This window comes from Convolutriloba macropyga, chromosome 4 (genome assembly GCF_964194025.1).
Source record: "Convolutriloba macropyga chromosome 4, txConMacr16.3, whole genome shotgun sequence".
Lineage (NCBI taxonomy): Eukaryota > Metazoa > Xenacoelomorpha > Acoela > Convolutidae > Convolutriloba > Convolutriloba macropyga.
This window is the reverse complement of record NC_134471.1, coordinates 75,815,771-75,835,504: the sequence shown is the minus strand read 5'-3', so window position 1 is coordinate 75,835,504 and position 19,734 is coordinate 75,815,771. Positions and strand designations below refer to the sequence as shown.

At 35.2% G+C, this 19,734-nt stretch overlaps 2 protein-coding genes across 3 annotated transcripts in view; both read right to left on the bottom strand.

Annotated features, from left to right (window-relative positions):
• Positions 1-19,734, bottom strand: part of LOC142337910 (uncharacterized) — a 218,721-nt gene that overhangs the window by 32,555 nt on the left and 166,432 nt on the right. The window lies entirely within an intron of this gene.
• Positions 5,245-19,734, bottom strand: part of LOC142337902 (uncharacterized) — a 519,657-nt gene continuing 505,167 nt past the window's right edge. Inside the window, exons 14-21 of the mRNA XM_075387534.1 lie at positions 18,003-18,110; positions 16,870-17,040; positions 12,949-13,123; positions 10,966-11,092; positions 9,999-10,086; positions 8,990-9,160; positions 6,174-6,353; positions 5,245-5,510 (exon numbers count right to left, since the gene is read on the bottom strand). Of these exons, the coding sequence (XP_075243649.1) occupies positions 5,310-5,510; positions 6,174-6,353; positions 8,990-9,160; positions 9,999-10,086; positions 10,966-11,092; positions 12,949-13,123; positions 16,870-17,040; positions 18,003-18,110 (1,221 nt within the window). The 3' untranslated portion in view covers positions 5,245-5,309. The remainder of the gene's footprint in view (positions 5,511-6,173; positions 6,354-8,989; positions 9,161-9,998; positions 10,087-10,965; positions 11,093-12,948; positions 13,124-16,869; positions 17,041-18,002; positions 18,111-19,734) is intronic.

The window sequence follows — 19,734 nt, the reverse complement described above, 5'->3', positions numbered from 1 at the left end:
TTTTGATAGATGAAACGAATGTCAACAAACCTTTAAAATAGTTTTGTTTTAAAAAGAACAGTGAACGTATGTTCAAATAACCAAAACCAAGCTCAATAAAACTTTGAAAAGTTGCCAAACTAAAACACGTGCCAGAGAAAGAGTTTGTTTCATCATTCAACCGGTACCCTCGATCGAGTTTTATATTGTTAAATGAAAGCAATTTCAACTTTAAGACATCGCTCTGGCATCATTTTGGTCCAAATATAAAACGGGTTTGATTCTGAATTTTGTTTCAGAAAGTTGCGCAAATTTAGATAATCTGAAAGATGCTTGATTTTTTCCCCAAGTTTCCGGGTGGTCTATAAGTTTTTCTCAACGAACCATTGATTCATTATGGTTGAAAAATAGACAAATTAAAATTGAGAAAACCTTAATGGTTGACAGATTCAAGAGAATCCGTTTTTCATTATCATGTCTTTTGTATTACTTTTTCTGCAAAAGTTTGATTGTTTTCTGCATATTTTGAGATGAAATTGCAAAAATTTGTCGAATTGAATTATCCACTTTTGGAGCTGACCTAGACGAAACTTACGCAAATCTTCTTCGAGCAATTCGACCCGCTTGTTTGATTTTTATCTCAAAACATTTTCCCAGAACTAAGGTTGTCAAATTTTGTATCCCGTATTTTTTCGGCGACAGCCAATTAGTTAAAATAGCTTTTTGTCCGTGTGTGCATTTGTGTTTGCATGTATAACCTTTACTCCGACCAGCAGCACACAAATTTTTTTAAGTTGTGATCTGCAAAGTAAAAACGGTGTTGCATCTGGAAGCTGCTTGGGGTACTGTGGGGGGGGGGGTTGGCAACGGAAAACGTTCACGCGGTAGGACGTTCTGCTGAATTTACATGACTTCCACAATCAATTTGCTTTTTTTTCAAATCGAGAATGTCATCTATGGTAGATTTTGACCTCTTGCTTAATAGCGAAATATTATCATTCGTCAGACTTTTCTTTTTGCGCCCGCAGTACGGTATTTGATGTCATTATGTAACTTGCGAAGAATATCCGTTTGTCAAGATTTTATCTTTTCAAGTCTAGTTTTCTGTGATCTTACCCCGTGTGCTGAAGACATTTGAGAAAACATTGCTCTTAGACTATTGACACAAGACCAATGCTATATAGATGGGTATATCATAACGCATTCAGCAAGCAAAAACGTGGGGAGCCTCCTTTAGGTGTCTAACCCTACTGCAAGACATCAAAACAGGATCCACACCTCCATTTTCAAAAGCGTTGAATCCAGCTACAACAAGCAAAGCTGGCATGCAAAAAATATCAGTGGAAACTCTCTCATTGAACAATTAGATATGATAGTATCTTGAGGACGTGGATTGCGTTCGCATACACATTTTTGACATTCTAATGGTTAAAAATTATCTTTAACCATTTTCCAGTTAGAAAATTCAATTAATAATATGAGAATTTTTATCTGTTATACGATTCTCAGATCAAATCGATGACGAAGTACATTTTTTCACGCAAAATTGCAAATTAATATGCTCACTGCTTCAACAACTATTTTTTGAGCTTTGCTGAAATGAAATTGTAAAATTGTAACTTTATGTTCTTAGCAGCATTATTTAACAATTTCATTTTTACAAAAATATTTTTATTTCAAAATTGTTTTTACTACTCCCTCTTGTTTAATCTACTCCATCGTAAGTTTTAGTTGACAGAGAGCAAAACGGTTTTGTTTTTTCTGCGATGTCGACAAAAACAAATCAAACACCTTTTTAACTTTAATTCTCCTTTTTAAGGTCGATTTAGCTTTCTTTTTAAAAAAACGTTTAATTTTGAACGGTTTTTGATTATGAGACCTAATCTTTTAAAGCCTCTTCAAGTTTGAAATATCCAAAAATAACATCAAGATTTCTCTCAAAACAGAATACCAGTGTTGAATTTTTTCGTTCATGAATTTCAGGTACCTTCAACCGGTACCTTCGATCGAATTTGGTTTTGTTAAATAAAAGCTATTTCAAATTTAAGACATCCCTCTGGCATCATTTTGATCCAAATATATCACGGGTTTGATTCTGAATTTCGTTTCAAAAAATTGCGCAAATCTGGATAATCTGAAATATGCATGATTTTTTTTCCAAGTGTCCTGGTGGTCTATAAGATTTTCTCAACGAACCTTTGATTCATTATGGTTGAAAAATAGACAAATTAAACCTGAGAAAACGTTAATGGTTGACAGATTCAAGAGAATCCGTTTTTCATTATCATGTCTTTTGTAATAATTTTTCTGCAAAAGTTTGATTGTTTTCTGCATTTCTTTGAGATGACATTGCAAAAATTTGTCAAATATAGTTATCCACTTTTGGAGCAGACCTAGACAAAATTTACACAAATCTTCTTCGAGCAATTCGACCCGCTTGTTTGATTTTTATCAGAAAAAAACATTTTCCCAGAAGTAAGGATGTCAAATTTAGTATCCCGTATTTTTTCGGCGACAGCCAATTAGTTAAAATAGCTTTTTGTCCGTGTGTGCATTTGTGTTTGCATGTATAACGTTTACTCCGACCAGCAGCACACAAAATTTTTTTAAGTTGTGATCTGCAAAGTAAAAACGGTGTTGCATCTGGAAGCTGCTTGGGGTACTGTGGGGGGGGGGGGGGTTGGCAACGGAAAACGTTCACGCGGTAGGACGTTCTGCTGAATTTACATGACTTCCACAATCACTTTGTTTTTTTTCAAATCGAGAATTGTCATCAATGCTGGTAGGTTTTGGAAATTTTTGCCCTCTTTCTCAATATCGAAATGATATCATTCATCAGACTTTTTGTGCCCCCAGTACGGTTTTTGATGTCATTATGTAACTTGCAAAAATTATCCTTTTGTCAAGCTTTCATCATCTCAAGTCTCGTTTTTTTTGCGTGATCTTACCCCGTATAATGAAGACAAATGAAGGAAAATTGCACTTAGACAATTGACACAAGACCGACGCTATATAGATTTGTATAACATAACGCATTCAGCAAGCAAAAACGTGGGGAGCCTCCTTTAGGTGTCTAACCCTACTGCAAGACATCAAAACAGGAACCACACCTCCGTTTTCAAAAGCGTTGAATCCAGCTACAACAAGCAAAGCTGGCATGCAAAAAATATCAGTGGAAACTCTCTCATTGAACAATTAGAGATGATAGTATCTTGAGGACGTGGATTGCGTTCGCATACACATTTTGACATTCTAATGGTTAAAAATTATCTTTAACCGTTTTCCAGTTAGAAAGCTCAATTAATAATATGAGAATTTTTATCTGTTATACGATTCTCAGATCAAATTGATGACGAAGTACATTTTTTCACGCAAAATTGCAAATTAATATGCTCACTGCTTCAACAACTATTTTTTGAGCTTTGCTGAAATGAAATTGTAAAATTGTAACTTTATGTTCTTAGCAGCGTTATTTAACAATTTCATTTTTACAAAAATATTTTTATTTCAAAATTGTTTTTACTACTCCCTCTTGTTTAAGCTACTCCATCGTAAGTTTTAGTTGACAGAGAGCAAAACGGTTCTGTTTTCTTTGCGATGTCGACAAAAACAAATCAAACACCTTTTTAACTTTAATTCTCCTTTTTAAGGTCGATTTAGGTTTCTTTTAAAAAAAACGTTTAATTTTGAACGGTTTTTGATTATGAGACCCAATCTTTTAAAGCGTCTTCAATTTTGAAATATCCAAAAATAACATCAAGATTTCTCTCAAAACGGATTACCAGTGTTGAATTTTTTCGTTCTTGAATTTCAGCTACCTTCAACCGGTACCATCGATCGAATTTGGTTTTGTTAAATGAAAGCTATTTTAAATTTAAGACATCCCTCTGGCATCATTTTGATCCAAATATATCACGGGTTTGATTCTGAATTTTGTTTCAAAAAATTGCGCAAATCTGGATAATCTGAAATATGCATGATTTTTTTTCCAAGTGTCCTGGTGGTCTATAAGATTTTCCCAACGAACCATTGATTCCTTATGGTTGAAAAATAGACAAATTAAACCTGAGAAAACGTTAATGGTTGACAGATTCAAGAGAATTTGTTTTTCATTATCATGTCTTTTGTATTACTTTTTCTGCAAAAGTTTGATTGTTTTCTGCATTTTTTTGAGATGAAATTGCAAAATATTTTCGAATTTACTTATCCACTTTTGGAGCAGTCCTAGACAAAATTTACGCAAATCTTCTTCGAGCAATTCGACCCGCTTGTTTGATTTTTATCTCAAAACATTTTCCCAGAAATAAGATTGTCAAACTTTGTATCCCGTATTTCGTCGGAGACTTCCAACTAGTTAGAATAGCTTTATGATAGAATAGCCCTCTGTGTATTTATGTTTGCATGTTCTTTTTATGTGACTGACCATTTCTGTGGAGGCTTCTGTTCTGCCGAGATATGGTATACCGAGAATCAACAGTCGTCTGAGTGAAGAATCAATTTTCACGCCATGAAGACCACCCAGGATGAGAGCATGAGGTCCCAGACCCAACAGAGGTATTGACCAGACACATGGGCCCTGGATTGAGGGGTTAATTTGGACGGAGCCAAGTTGATAGTCTGGCAAATACCCACATTTCCGCCCTCCTTTTGACCGATTTCAGTTTGGCCAATACCTGTTATGGGTAGCGTACCTTATACTGCGCAGGCATAGTTGAACAAGAGATTTCGCGACATAGTTGAACAAGATTTATTCTGCGTGATAATGTTCAATGTGGTCATCTATTTTGCGAACATATTGTAAATGGACGAATTTGGGTAAAATAAAATCTGTTCACGAGACTGCCCGGAAAACGTTTTTTTTTTATTAAGTAGAATAGGATACAAAAATTCATAAAATCACAGGAAAAATTGGAACTTCAGTATCATTTCCAATTTATATTGTACAAACATCAAATGAACTTAAAATGCTGCCAACGAAATCCGAAATAAAACAAAATTTTGCACTTGCGCTGACTTATAGTTGTGACGTCATAGATTTTTTTTGGATCTATTCTGTTTTGGCCCACCAGCTTAGTTGGCTTGTATTTTTTACACCCCCCAGGCGCACGTGCTATTTTTTACATAAAATTTGTACATTCTCTGTACATAAAATTTTTTATCATAAAATTTGTAACTGGGGGGGGGGGGGGGCGTAAAAACTACTGGGGGGGGGGGGGCGTAAAAACTACTGGGGGGGGGGGGGGGCGTAAAAACTACTGGGGGGGGGGCGAAACAGAAATAGATCCTTTTTTATAAGCAGTGAGCTTCATCTGTGATTATAGATGCTGACGTCATGATTTTTCTGACGATTTCTTAGTCAGACTGCTGCTCTTTTTGGCTGCACTGCCACTGAGCTTAGAATCCATTTTGAACTCAGTGTCGTCTTCGTCCGCACTCTCGTCAAATGTCTCTGGTTGAGTCAGTTTTAGACTTCCCTTTGACACTGTCTTCTTTATACTCCCTAGAGTCTTCGATATTCGTGTAGCGCTGGCCTAAAAATGGTAAATCATAACATGCCTATCAGGGTCAAAATTCTACCGGGGAAGTAAAAGATTTCCAGTAAAACAACTTAGTTGTGAAAAAATCTTTAGGCGTGAATGCGATTTGGGACTCTGTAAGAATTGATAATCTTAGTGGCAAAAAACCTGCAAAAATGCTCGATATTGGAGTTTTATATAGCGCTGTTTTTGCGTTTAATGGCATAAGGGCAAGTTTGCAAGAAATGATATCCAAGTATCATAGACCAAGCATACGGGCCAGGCCAAAATTTTCCTCGAAGTCCGAAATTCCGTCGCACCTACCCGCTATGCGCAAAAAAAAATTCGACATTTCCCATGGCTGTCATGACACTTCAGTGCTTTATGACTATCCAATTCGCTAAAAAGTACAATTGCGAGCAACATTTTTACTTAAAACTTTTTGTTTCTCCCATTACTATATATCCTTTCAAAAGCAAAAATCCTGTATATAATTGCAACACGATTACGATTTCATTTATTCTCTATAATCTATATCTGTATCGATTTTCTTCACCACCCTCGGGCACTCCTATTTACACCTATTACACAAAAAATGGTAAACTTTGTCCATCACACGAGAAAAAAAAACAAATTCTCTGATCTCACACGTGAAAATTCAAGAATGTCATAACTAACTTTGTCAAGAGATGCTCTGAGTGAGTCTCTCTCCTTGAGGTGTTCCTCAGTTGCCTTTCTGAATTTGGACTCTGACATGTCTGCACTCTGCTTAGCCACTGACACCTCTGCGCCCAGATTCTTTATCTGAGACTTCAGTTGCTGGTTCTCCTCTTCCAGCCTCTTCTTCTCATCATTCGACTAGAAACGAATAAGATTAAAAACCTAACTAAATAACTAACTAATTAACTAAACCTAATCTAAAAAATAACCATGTTTACAAAAATGATAAGGAGTTCTCATTCAAAAAGCCCGCGAACATTGATTAAGAGATTAACCATTTTGTGCAGACTGTATTTCGAAATTCAACTGCTATTCAGAACTAAAAAACACTAAAAATAAAACAAAAAAATATCAAAAAATGCCAAAATGTTTTTGAGCTATGCATACTAACGAAATATAACTAATATAGCTCAATTTTTGATTGGATAGATCGCAAGCTTCTTCTTCACGAGCTCAAATTCATTTCGAAACCCGGTTCAAGATATGGGCGGGTGTAAGCGGAACATTTTGTAAGCAATTCGCATATATAAGGAATATCTCAATGTGTTGAAAGTTTAGTTTTCGGCGCTGAATGAAATAAAATATTTTCAAACCTTTGTCAACTCGTTTTTTAACAAAATCGGCACCTTTTTCAGCACATCTCTTTCATAATTTCAGTTTTTTTCAAAAATTCCAAATTCATAAAAGTCTTTACATAAAAATTTTACGTGCAATTTTGTTTTTCTAATTGCTTACAACGTAGTAAGCATTTACGCTCTTCATCCTTTGCAATTTTGAAGAGGCATTAATTAATCAAAAATCTGCATTGTTTTTTTAAAGTCATAGTTCTTATTTTTGGGGAGGAGAACACCTGAAAAGCGTCACATCTTCGTCGTCAGGTCTAAAGGAAAGAAAGCAATAACGCTTAAGCTACCTGGTTTCATTCACATCAGTAATGTTGCAATATACTTCAACTTTAATATCTGCCTTATCTTTAAGAGTTGACAAAATTGTTTTGGCATTTCTCCAACTGGTTTTAAAGTGGGACAGCTGTCTTGCAATGCTGCTTGGTCTTGCTCCAGTGCTACCTCAACATTTTAAAAATTCTGAATTTGCAAAAAAAAAAACAGACCAATGAAAAGACTTTTGCTCGACCCATGAAAAGAACATTCTCCACAGGCGCTGACAATGTACAAATGAAAAAAAAATGAACAAAATTATCCTGTTGATGTGTTGACAAGTAATTAAATTATGTACTCACATTAAGCGGTTAATTCTGAGCAAGACTTATAAGCTGAAGATTTACTTCTTTCATCGGCTGTCAGCGCATATCTTACGTATTTTTCAGTAAAAGTATCAAACCGGGAAATCAACACTGATTAGATGGATCTGCTCTGTCCCCCTCATCTTAGTCCGCTTGTATCTTTATGTCCCCCTACCCCCAACGGCCGTTTTTTATAGAAACGTGCTATATGACAACAGATAACTTGTAAGTGGGGGTAGTAAAAAAACACTGGATGGAGGTCAAAAAAGTATATTCTTTAAGATTACATTTTACTTTATTTAGCCACTCAACTGTCATAAAATATGAACAGTTTTTTCAAAAAAAAATTGGTTGAGAGCAATTATCTCGCGAATTAATGTGATTTTGAGTGTGAGGTGCAAAACGTTCTAGTTGATGTTTACATCTCAAAATGCAGTTCTCAAGAACACTTAAACAATGATTCTTAACATTGGGCAGTATTATTCCGACTTCTTAAGCCAGGGATTTTATATTCATAGGTTTAGAAGAATAAGCGTGTTTCTCCAATTTCTAAATATGAGTGGCAAGGCATATTGCATAAACTTGATCTGATTTAAACTAATTGATCAGATGGTCTAATCACTTGCCGCATCGGTCTGTTACCTTACACTTTATTGCAGTGCTGTACCTGTTAGGGTGTCCGACGCAAGCGATACTACTGTGAAAATGGACCAGTACTGGATTCGAACCAGCATTTCTTACTTGCAAGCCTAGTGTGCTACACATTTACACCAGCTGGTCTTAAGCTCTCGAACTTGTACATCTCTTATAACCCGTTCTCACGTTCTTTCTTGTTCCTCAAGACTTCATTTCTCTAGCCAAGTATACGTTGTGGCGTGATAGCCCAGAGGTAAGGTGTGTGCCTCACACGCCACTGATTGAGAGTTCAATCTCCTGCCTCCGTGAAGCTGTCTGTGTGAGGATGAGCTCTTACTTAACCATAGCTTCAGGTTGACCATAGACTGACCAATGTTGGCTGCAATGATGGCACCACGTGAAAATTTCAGACGCAAAAAAAGTGGCTATAGTCACCAAAAAAGAGCAATGCTGCTCATAAAAAGATCAGTCTGAAAAATAAGAAAAAGGGCAGCTGAGAACAGGCTACTGTAGGCCTAATGCTGATCCGCTGCGATTACGCAGGAACCAAAATTATTATTATTAATTATTAACAAATAGATCTTCTTGTCAATCTTCTTTTAAACACGATTGAGACAAAGTCTGGATCATAATTTTTTTGGTCTGCCTGAGTCTCTGAGCCTGAATCTCATCATATTGCTTTTGCATCTGGAACGGTCTTTTTATAAGCTTTATTGAACGAGCACATGAACACACCGAAAATTTGAACGAGGCAATAAAGTCTTGATCATAAGCATTATTGGTCTGCCTGGGTATTTTCATAAGGACTTTTAAACGAGGACCTCAACCTGGGATGTCAATCTTATCTTACGCACAATTTACATTAGGTTGTTCTCACACAACCTTCTAATAGTACCTGTTGGAGTTGGTCCTCGAGTTGTTTGATGTGTTTCTGAGCTGTGGGGCTGAGACTCTTCTCGTGTTCCCCAACGGGCTTAGTGGCGGGAGTGAGGGTGTTCTGAGGGTTTCTCTCAAACTCCTTCATGTCATTGTTGTACCCCAGTAAGACCGAATGCTGTGCCTCTATCTACATGTGAATAAATTCAATGGCATCACAAGTTGACCTGTACGCAGTATGTTTAGAAATGCGGTGATATTATTTATGAAATGCCGAAAACGTGAAAAATAGTGTCTCTGATCGCGAATTATTCTGAAAAATATGTAAAAAAAATAAGCTGATATGCGTTGAATTTACAAAAATTTCTGCTCAAAAATATCAAAAAAGCTGAAATGCAATGAATTTTTTGTTAGAAATGGGCTGAATCCGCTGTTTTAAAAAGTTTCTCTCATTCTTTCAAGCTGTTTTTACGTTTCACTCCCCTCTCCAGTGTGATACCACAACTGCAGATTTTTAAAACTCAATGATTATTTCACACACAGATTGCCAATTTTAATCATTTCAAAGAAAAAGATGTCATCGGTGCAATGTCAAAAGGCAATTTAACAGAAGTAAATCAGAAAATTATGCAGAAATTGTAAATTATGCAACTGAATTATGAATCGATATTATGTAACAATTTTTGGTCTTAAAACAAGTAATTGAATTCTTGTCGACCCCATACCCTTATACGTTTAAATTATTTTGAAGACCCCTGTCGCTTTTTAATGTGCTATGATATAACCCGGACTTAAAATTTTGTCCCAAAAACAAGAAAAACAAGAAAACAAGAAACACTCGTTTCAAGGAAAAAACACTCAAAACCCGTTTGTTTTTGAAGCATTCGGCTGGCAAACACAAAATTTTAGTTTTTGACCGCTATTTTTGTGCACTATTGTTCGGGTTTGAAATAGAGCCCAAAATGCTCCTACAAAAAATAACAGAGCTGCGTCAATCTATTGATCTTGCATGCACTGTTTGTACTTACGTCTGCTTTCTCTTTAGCAAACCTCTCCTTCTGAGCCTGAATTTCTGCCTTCATTCTCTCCACCTGTTGCGCCACCTCATCTCTTTCCCTGTTAACAGAGTAGAAATCTATCTATATTTAACACTCACTTGAACCTTCTTCTTGCGCATGATAATCCTGTTTATATCGTAAAATCTTAAACAACGCTGAATAGTTTTCAATTCACTCGTCTGAGATTAGAATGTCATCAGAGCCCGGATCTCGATGTGTTTCGTTTTTGCCACATCTATGTTACTATCAGGTCTCCCGTTAATATCATATTAATTTTTAACTACTAGAAACTATAGAATAAACCCCGGGCCGAGGCTGAACTCGACGCTGGCTAATCCTTGGTCGTATTCATTCCTTTTACCTTGTTTTCATGTTTATTTGTTGGTTTCAAATGTTTTGTTTCATGTTACATCAAAAAATAAATAACATCACTTCCGTTTTATATGAATTTACTTTCATTTTATGGTTAGCAGTCATTAAAACATGGCGCTTTACACAAATCAATCAGCAAATATGGCGACTTACATTGATTCAATGAAGAAGTTAATACTGGGCATTAACAGAGATTTCACCTCGAAAAAGCAACAACAATATGTATCACAGGAAGTGATTGAGGTGAAATTACATAATGTAGCGGTGAATGCGGTGACTGCCATTACACTGGAATTTTGTTTGTCATACATTGGTACAGTTTTATCAGTGATAAGCTATATTCCGATATTCGCAGCTCAAGAGAAAATTTCATCAGGACTCTAAAAGAACAGTTTTAAACTTACGGTGAGCAAATCAATTCCTGATATTACTTATACAACCTCATCAACTCTCATTTATCACTAAGCAATACCAAAATCTTCAATAACAATCAATTCCGCATTTCTTATTGTTTTTAGTGACTATGTTGATTTCGCGAAAACTTAATGAACAATGTACTAAGTACCTGTTAGCTCTCTCTGCTTTCCTTGTCTCCTCCTGTAGTTGGGTGCGAATCTTTCCTATCTGTCTCTGGTGCTCGTCATTCAACATCTTCAAGTCAGGGTCGTCAATTTCATCTCCTCCTGCTTTACCTGATCATAAGGACAGAAATCGCTCCCACCTTAACTTTCATTCCTGGAAATCTTCTGTGCTGAGGAATAAACCTATTGAATCTTTGAGATTGAGTTTTTGGTGCTACATCTAACTCTCAAACGTTTTAAAGACTTGGACAGTTTTGGTCGAAACTTGCATAAGACTGCATATTGTAAATGCCGAGATGTCACAGTGGTGATATGTCATCATTAGGTGGGCAAATATCACAAAATTTGGCCTTTTGTAGAAACTGGTGACAATTTTTCGTACCTGTCACCAGTTTTGTCACACGCTTATAACCCTAGTCTTAAAACATGTTCGTAAAAAATAATGACAAAATCGAGAAAATTACACGAAAAATCCGATATTGACCACGTAATGATAGCTAAAAAAATCTTTGTACTTTATGGAGTCAAAAGAGTTGATAAAAAGGGATACAAATTCAAAAATTCCCTGTTTAATACAAAACAATCAATAATAAAATCCTTGTTCCTACATTTATTTTCAGGTGATTCCGATCAAAAAATGCTAAAAACGTTAAAAGGATTTTGCTACTCTTTCCGAACAAACTACTGTCGTTTATCGCAACCTTTTTGGTTTACAGTCATTTTTGACTAGGGTATTCTAAAAACATAAATGACTGAATCATAGTTAAGAGAAATGCTAGCAAAATTTTATAATCAAATGAGTTAAACAAAGGGGCTCTGAAATTTGCGTATGCTAGCACGCTTATCCAAGTTTTTGGACATATTGTTCTTCGAAATGAGAAAGAGAAAGAAAATTTTCGAAAATTCAATTGTTACTCAAAAATAATTGGTGCACCAATTTTAAAAAAGTTGCTTTAAAATCAAACAACTAAACAAATTACTATTTGCCGCATTAGAAGGCCAATGTGGTCTGCCTGTAAGGTGTCAGATAACAACAATATTTTTTAATTGCCACTTAAAGCTCAACAAGACATTGTTGTTTTAAACAATTTTTTTTAAAATTCATAACAAAAACTAACCTTTACCTAACAAATACATGAGAGATTACATTGTGGCTACTTAATAGGCCAATTGAACCTGCCATTATTGAGACTAAGTCATAGAACTATAAAATAATACGAATACAGGCAGAACTCAAAACTTCAGAAACTTTTAGCGAACACTCGAACACAACTTTGAAGCCGTAAGAACCATAGGTTTTTTCACTTGTAGTTGTAGCATTTGTTCGTGGGGCCTCATTTCATGAGAGTGGAATCTATTTACATTTACGCTTTGATTCGTAAATCTTTCCCGTCTGTGATTAGCATCAAAAATCAAAAAGAAAAACTGAATATTGAAAATGATGATCCGAATCTCAATATACTTCGGGTTGTAGAAGTCCACAATTAGACAAAAAATTGCCGTTGTATTGCTGCTCGTCCATTGAAAATACGCAGTTGTTCCTATTGTTAGCAACATATATAATGGGACAAAAAATTCAATATATCAAAAGCAGATGAAAAATTTTGAATAATTATCGAGTTAAATTAGCGAAAGAACGGCAAAAATTCTACTTATAGAACATTCTCATAGGAAGCAAAAACAAAAATAGCATTCTTTTTAATTTGAGAACATTATGTCAGCATACAATGGGGTGGTATTCAATTTAGTCAAGTTACATAATTGGTACAATTTAGGCGATAAATAGAGTTTGAGTCCAGTTTTATTCTTAAAATTATATAAAATTATACAGACTGGTGAAAGGGTTTTGGGGTGGAAACTAAATTTTGCAGGGTGAAATGATATAGGGGTGAATTGATGCATTGTTACAATGTGGTGGGTGTGGAGTGATTAAATGAGTGAAAATAACTAGAACAAATTTGGAATACCCATGGCAGCGATCTGTGCATTTCTGTTTTGAATCGACTGTTGCAGTCTGGCATTGTCATCCTTGAGGTCTTGCATCGTCTCCTTCATCGCATCCATGTTCTGCTTAGCCTGACTCAACATCATCAATTTCTCCATCTGGGCTGCCTCCCTCTCCTCTCTGTCATTGCGAAGTCTCTGCAAATGCAGTATCATAGAAACACGCTAACTCAGTACTGAATCATGATAAAAAATTATTCAAAACTTTTGAAACATATCCAGTAAGTTTTTAGTTCGTTTTCCAGTAAGTTAATTTATTGAAGAAAATCGATTAAAATTTTAGACCTTTAAATACCTATATGTGATCTTTAAAATGCGTTCTTGTTGTCTGCACAAGATTTTGTTGCAGCCATCATCTATTGCCTCAGGAAAAGTATAGAATACTTATCATTTGTTAAATTTTGTTTTGCGAGGGTTTTCTCAGCTACCTCGCAGATAAAGTTTTGTATCATAATATATATGCAAAATTTTTGATGAAAAGCTGCATTATATCACCATATTGAATTTATATTTATATACAATTTCCATTTAAAAATAAGAAAACATCTACTCAAAAACATACTGCCAATATAATTAACAAAAACCGACTAACGTCGGAAGAATTGCTATCGAAAAACTGACGAGGCAAGATAAACTTTTATGGTGCAAAGCTTTCTTCACTGGGAGGCAAAAACTTTGCATAAAAAAGATACATGGCATGAAAAGAAAATCGAAAATATTAAAATCTGATATGACGAGTGAATGCTATTCTCCAGATGTTTTAACTGGACATTATTTTATTTTTTATTTTGAACGTGGAAACATTTAGGGGGCCACAACTTTGTCTTACCAAAAATGCTGGCTGGCTTAAAATCCAGAATGTTTGAGTCTAAGCAGAATTTACCAAAACACTATGTTTAAAGTACAAGAATTGCATGTTTTGGGGAAAATATTTTGAGAAAAAAAAACAAAAGCGGTCCTCTAAATACGACGATGAAAATGTTATTACAAATAAGAAAACAAAACGCTCCTTGGCGCTCGAAACCGATCATATCAGTTCATATCAGGGTGCCGTTCACACTATATTTTAACACCCATCAAAAAAATAAATGTAATCTTTTTTGAGTGCTGAAATATTTTTGTCTCATTTCTATTTATGATAATCTTTTCGATAGTTTTATTTGGATAACCGCTTTCGATGTTTTCCTAAAACACTTCTCCCAAAACATCTTAGTTCGTGATAGGAGTGACGAAAGTTTAAAAAAAAGACCATATTACATTGAAACTTTTATTAAACAACTCCAAAGATTCTGGAATTATTATCATGATAAGATGCTGATCAAAAATCTCTATCGTGTAAGATCTTATCTGGTCTTGATAAGATAAAAATTCTGCCCTACGTGAACTTTAACTGTATAAGATCTGATAAGATAAAAAGTCAATTTTGCTGAATTCTTTTCTTATATGATCTGATAAGAAATCGTTTCGATGATTTCAATTTTGCCGTATAACGTAGTCAAGTTCCTATGAAAAAATGTTTGTTGGTTCTATTTTGGCGGCAGTTTTTTTCTGAGTCTGAACTAAGCACTACGGCTCAACTTAGCAGTCCAAGATAGTTTTGGTCTTTGAAAAAAAATTTCAGCCTAGTTTGATAATCGCCACTTCAGAAAAAGCTCCTGATACTCGAATAACCATTTTCACAATATCTTAACATAACCGACTGACGTCGGGCGAATTGCTCTCAAACGACCGGCGAGCGGTTGACTTTTGTCAGTAGCTAGCCAAATTTTATTGAAGCTAGCGCTAGCTTGATTCGACTCTTCAACTTTTAGTTTTCTAGCTTTGTTAGTAAACAAATCAAATAGAAAACTGATATTCAAAAAACTTGCAAATATTGCAAAATTTAAACGAAAAGCTTCCAGATTTTGCAGTAAAATGTTCAAAACTATTTTTTCTCTCCTGAGTTATGTCAGCTGACCCATCTGCAAGACTTGAAAAACTTCGTTGGCCAGTAATGATAGTTAAACTGAGAAAAGGACAAAAACATTCCAAAAATTTGAAAACAATTGCAAATTTTAAAAAAATTTTGTTAAAATTCAACAAATTATAATTTTCAAAACCATTCAATTGTCTCAACAGACTATCCAGGAATATTATTTCAAGATTTAATTAGTTTTACTGGCTCAAAAACATCCATAAACTTGGAACATGATAATAATTTTTCGAAAATTTAAGAAATTAAAATTTATCAGAAAAAGTGCTAAATCTGGATTCATTAAAATATTTATAAAAATTCCATGAATCTAGAAACTATGCGACAGCTTTTCATGAAGCCTAGGAGGAGGTCCCTAGGACCCTGGTATCGGAAAATAATGATAAAAAGTAAAAAAACTTGAAAAAATTGCAAATAATTTTAAAAATTGCTGATCTTAAAATCTTGAAAACCTTTCCATTACATCTAGAAGCTATGCAGTGTGGTCATGTGGCTGTTGTGACAAAAAATTTTAAAAAACTTGAAAAAATTTAGAAGTTGCAAAAAAACTGCTAACATTTGTGATAAAAGTTGTAACTTATTCATGGCCAAAAAACGTTTTTCTGTAAGTCATTATCAAACCTGACAAAGACTTTCTCTTAGGCTGAAAAACGTGAATAAATGACAATAATGACAAAAAAACCGACAATAAATTCAAAAATTTGCAAGTTTTGTAAAACAAAAATGCTGAAGTTCGTGGTGTTGAATTCTGGAAAAACATTTCATTACATCTAGAAATTATACAGTAACTAATTTTGAAACCTAGAGGAGGTTTCTCGGGTCTTTAGGCTGGAGAAACCTAAAAACCAACAAAAACCTGAAAAAATTGCAAGTTTTATCAAAAAAATTGATAAAATTTGTCATATTAAAAAACTGAAAGCTATTCCACGGCAATTAAAACTGTTTCAGTAACCTATTATCAAACACTTAAGGACGTTTTTTGGCCCCTGCGTCCGGAACGAAGTGGATAATAAAATATAAATGTCAAAAAAATTGGAAAAATTTGCACGTTTTGTCAAAAAAAAGGTTAAAATTCGTGATGTTAAAGTGTTGAAACCATTCCACTACCTCAAGAAACTATGCAGTATTTTAATATAAAACCCTTTAGGAGGTTTCTTGACACTTAGGGCTGAAAAAACACAAAAAACGACAAAAATTTTCAAAAAACTTGAAAAAATTTGTGAAAATTAGTATAAAATTGCGTGTTTTTAGCGATCGGTTGTTCGTCAGTAGCCACGGGAGGGGGGGGGAGTACACCGGGGGTCTGATGGTGAGGGGGTGTGCAACAGTGGGGTGGGGGGCAACAGCTGCGTGGTGGGGGGGGGGGGGTGGGGCAATGGGGGGGTCAACAGTTGGGGTGTCGTCAACCTCTAAGAACCGCCCTTCACAACATAAGTATTAAGTCTCCAAAACAGTTTGAGCTGAAACAGAGGTGAAAGGCACTAAGAGCACTTAATGCCCGCTGGGCGCTACCTGTTTATCCCGTTTTTGAGGACGAAACGTCTTATCAGATCTGATAAGAAGATGCATCCCCTTACAGGCTATTAGCAAGATGGTTTTGTCAGAAATTTGTCAGATCTTACACCATAAAAATTCTGAGAACACCGGGGAAATTACCTCTGTATTGCCGTCTGCAATTACGACAAATGTTTATATCTACGAGGAAACGAACCAACTATCTTCAGAGCCTCCATATGCCGTGTTTGTTAACCTGCACAATGTAGCCTTATCATTTTGGCAACTATGCTGGGCTCTTACACCGGTTAATTATGTTGGGCTCTTTTTACAGATCAATGGGCTGTAAAAAATGTTGGATGACTTAATGGTTATGGCTCAAATGTTTTTCGATACAAAACTTTTTTCATCATCTTACCCTCAATTCCTCCTCTAACTCTCTGTGTTTTCGACCTCCTCCCACGGCGTAATGTTTAGCCTTGGCCAGAAGTGCCCGTGAAGCTGCATACCCTTCGTTGGGTCGACCGGGGTCTGGCTTCCTGTACTCGAATTGGGCTTTGTTTTGCTCACCCACAAAGTTTTTGCCCACCTAAGACGCAAAAAAATGGATATATAAACTCTGGTACAGTAGACTGATCATGCAACTTATTGTAGAATATTTTTGTAAGAAACTGTATTTAACACCCAGGTTTAGGTCCAGACCCAAATTGAGCTATGATCAGACCCAATCGAGCGCAAACCCCTGTGTTCCCAGACCAAAATTACAGGGTCTGGAAAGCGGTTCGAGCGCACAATAGTCTGGACCATGGTCTGATTTCGGTCTGATCAGAGGTCATTTCAGTCTGCATAGTCTGATCATAGCTCAATTTGGGTCTGGACCTAAACCTGGGCAGTTTTGTTTGATCTCAAATCATTCAAAATGAAAGCATCAAAAAAGCCGTAATATTGTCCTCCCTAAATCTGCTATTTAATTACAAAGAAAGAAACAGAAGTTTTGAAAAGCATCACATATAATTTCCAACCGATGGTTGATCACAACAGTTTACAATATCTGAAAAAGTTTGTATGTTTCGAGGCACACATCATGTGGTGTCTCGACAATAAGATTCACTCAATCGCTATTCACTTCCCGCGTTGAGGTGTCACCGTTGAGGTGTCTTGTAAGATAAGCGGTGAATGCGGTGAAATTACAAAAATCAGGGGGTGAATGCGTTGGAAAAAAAACATTATCGCCTGGTAGCGGTGAAATTACATAATGTAGCGGTGAAATAAATATTATCGCCTGGTAGCGGTTAAATTACAATGTAGCGGTGAAATAAACATTATCGCCTGGTAGCGGTGAAATTACATAATGTAGCGGTGAAATAAACATTATCGCCTGGTAGCGGTGAAATTACATAATGTAGCGGTGAAATAAACATTATCGCCTGGTAGCGGTGAAATTACATAATGTAGCGGTGAAATTACACAAAATTACGGTTGCTGATATCAAGTATTTCTTTCTTCAAAAAAACCATAAGAAAAAATACCATTTGTGATAGTTAATTGTACCTGTGATATGTCTTCTGCTAGAACTGCCAACTGTTCTCCGTACTTCCGTGACAAGTTATCCATGTTCTGTTTCACACTGTCCATTTCTTCCTTCATCTGCACCATTTTCTGCAAACACATACAACACACCTGAGGGGAATGCGATTCTACAAAATTTATTGTTCGTACATATAGCAAGAACAAAACTTTTGGCTGGTTTCAAACATTTTCTACAGTCACTGCAGATGATTTTCTTTATGTTAAATAGAGCTTGGTTTATTTTTCCTTAATCATTATTCATATCAGATGGCTTAAATTTTCCGTATCGGATGGTGGCATCGAAGGTTAAACCTCTTGGGTAAAAGGAATCTTAAAAGCTTATACGAATCTCATAATTAACAGTTTCTTTCTTCCTACTTTATAAAAAAGTGACTTTCTGTTTTGATCATTAATGTCTGGTGAAACAATGAAACAATGAAACAATGAAGAGTTTCGTTTGGACACACAAAAAAATTACAATGTGATAATACAATGCAGAACGGAAAAAGGAAGTTAAATTTTTTTTCGAAAAATTAATTTCTAAGAATTAAAGCAAACTGTATTTCTTGCACAGCGCTGGTTTTGTTTGATGTGGAGCTATAAGAACTTGCACCTAACAAAATTCAAAAATAAAAAAAATGAGCTTGAATGTTTACAAAAATTTTTAAAAAGATTTTCATAGAAAATGTTGCCAGAGTTTGATATCGCTCACAGATGTTATTGTACCGATTAATAATCAGACTTGGTTTCTTCCCGTGGGATTCGTTCACCAACATATGAGAGGCATTACAGGAACTTAAAATTCTGGGTTAGGCATAGTTCAAGAAGTAAAATTTATTTTGCACTGATAGCTCAGTATTTTAATGAACAATATTGGCTTTTTGGAGTAACCTATTCAGTATAAAACAACATTACAATTGCAAACAGATGCTTTTCTTAAAGTAGTATCACTTAATTGTGTATAAAATGAGAACTCACTGCAAAAAAAATGTTCGCACTGACAATTTCGACAAAAAACTGTATTAAAAATCTCAAACACAAGGAAAAATAGATGGTCTTTTAAAAGTTTTAAAAATTTTAACTTGTTATTAAGTTACCAATCAAAAACTGACGCTCAATCTACAACAAGCTCCCAAATGGAAAGCGGAAAGCAAATAGCTCCAAAAAAAACCTCGCTAAATTTTTGGCTAGTCACCGCTACAATTTTAACAGAATGATTGCTAATCATACTCATGAGCAAAAAAAAATTTTCTTATCCAACTATTTAAAAAAGTTTAAGTCATTTTTGCAATTTCACGTTAGTTTGTTTTTTCGTTACAATTGAAACTTTGTTCGGTGGCCGATAAGGTGTGGCTGCTACTAAAAGCGCTACTGAGAAATTTTTGACTGCCAATAACTAATTTTCAGGAAAAAACAACACCAGGCATAAATATTGCCGTAGTCTTCACGGGCTTACAAAAATTCCCCTCAGTAAAACGCAAAATATTATTCAAATGTTTTTACGGTTGAGAAGAATATAAAAAATAATTTTTCAAAGCAGCTTTCCAATGTTTTGATCATTATTTTAACTAGATATCAATGTTTTTAAAATTTTTGATTTAAGTAAAATTTCTTCAAAAACAATTTTACATTGAGTATCAAAGCTTTAGATTAATGAAATAATGCGTTAATAAGCAAACCTGAGGTTGGTGGCAGAACAAATCAGCGCTGAACA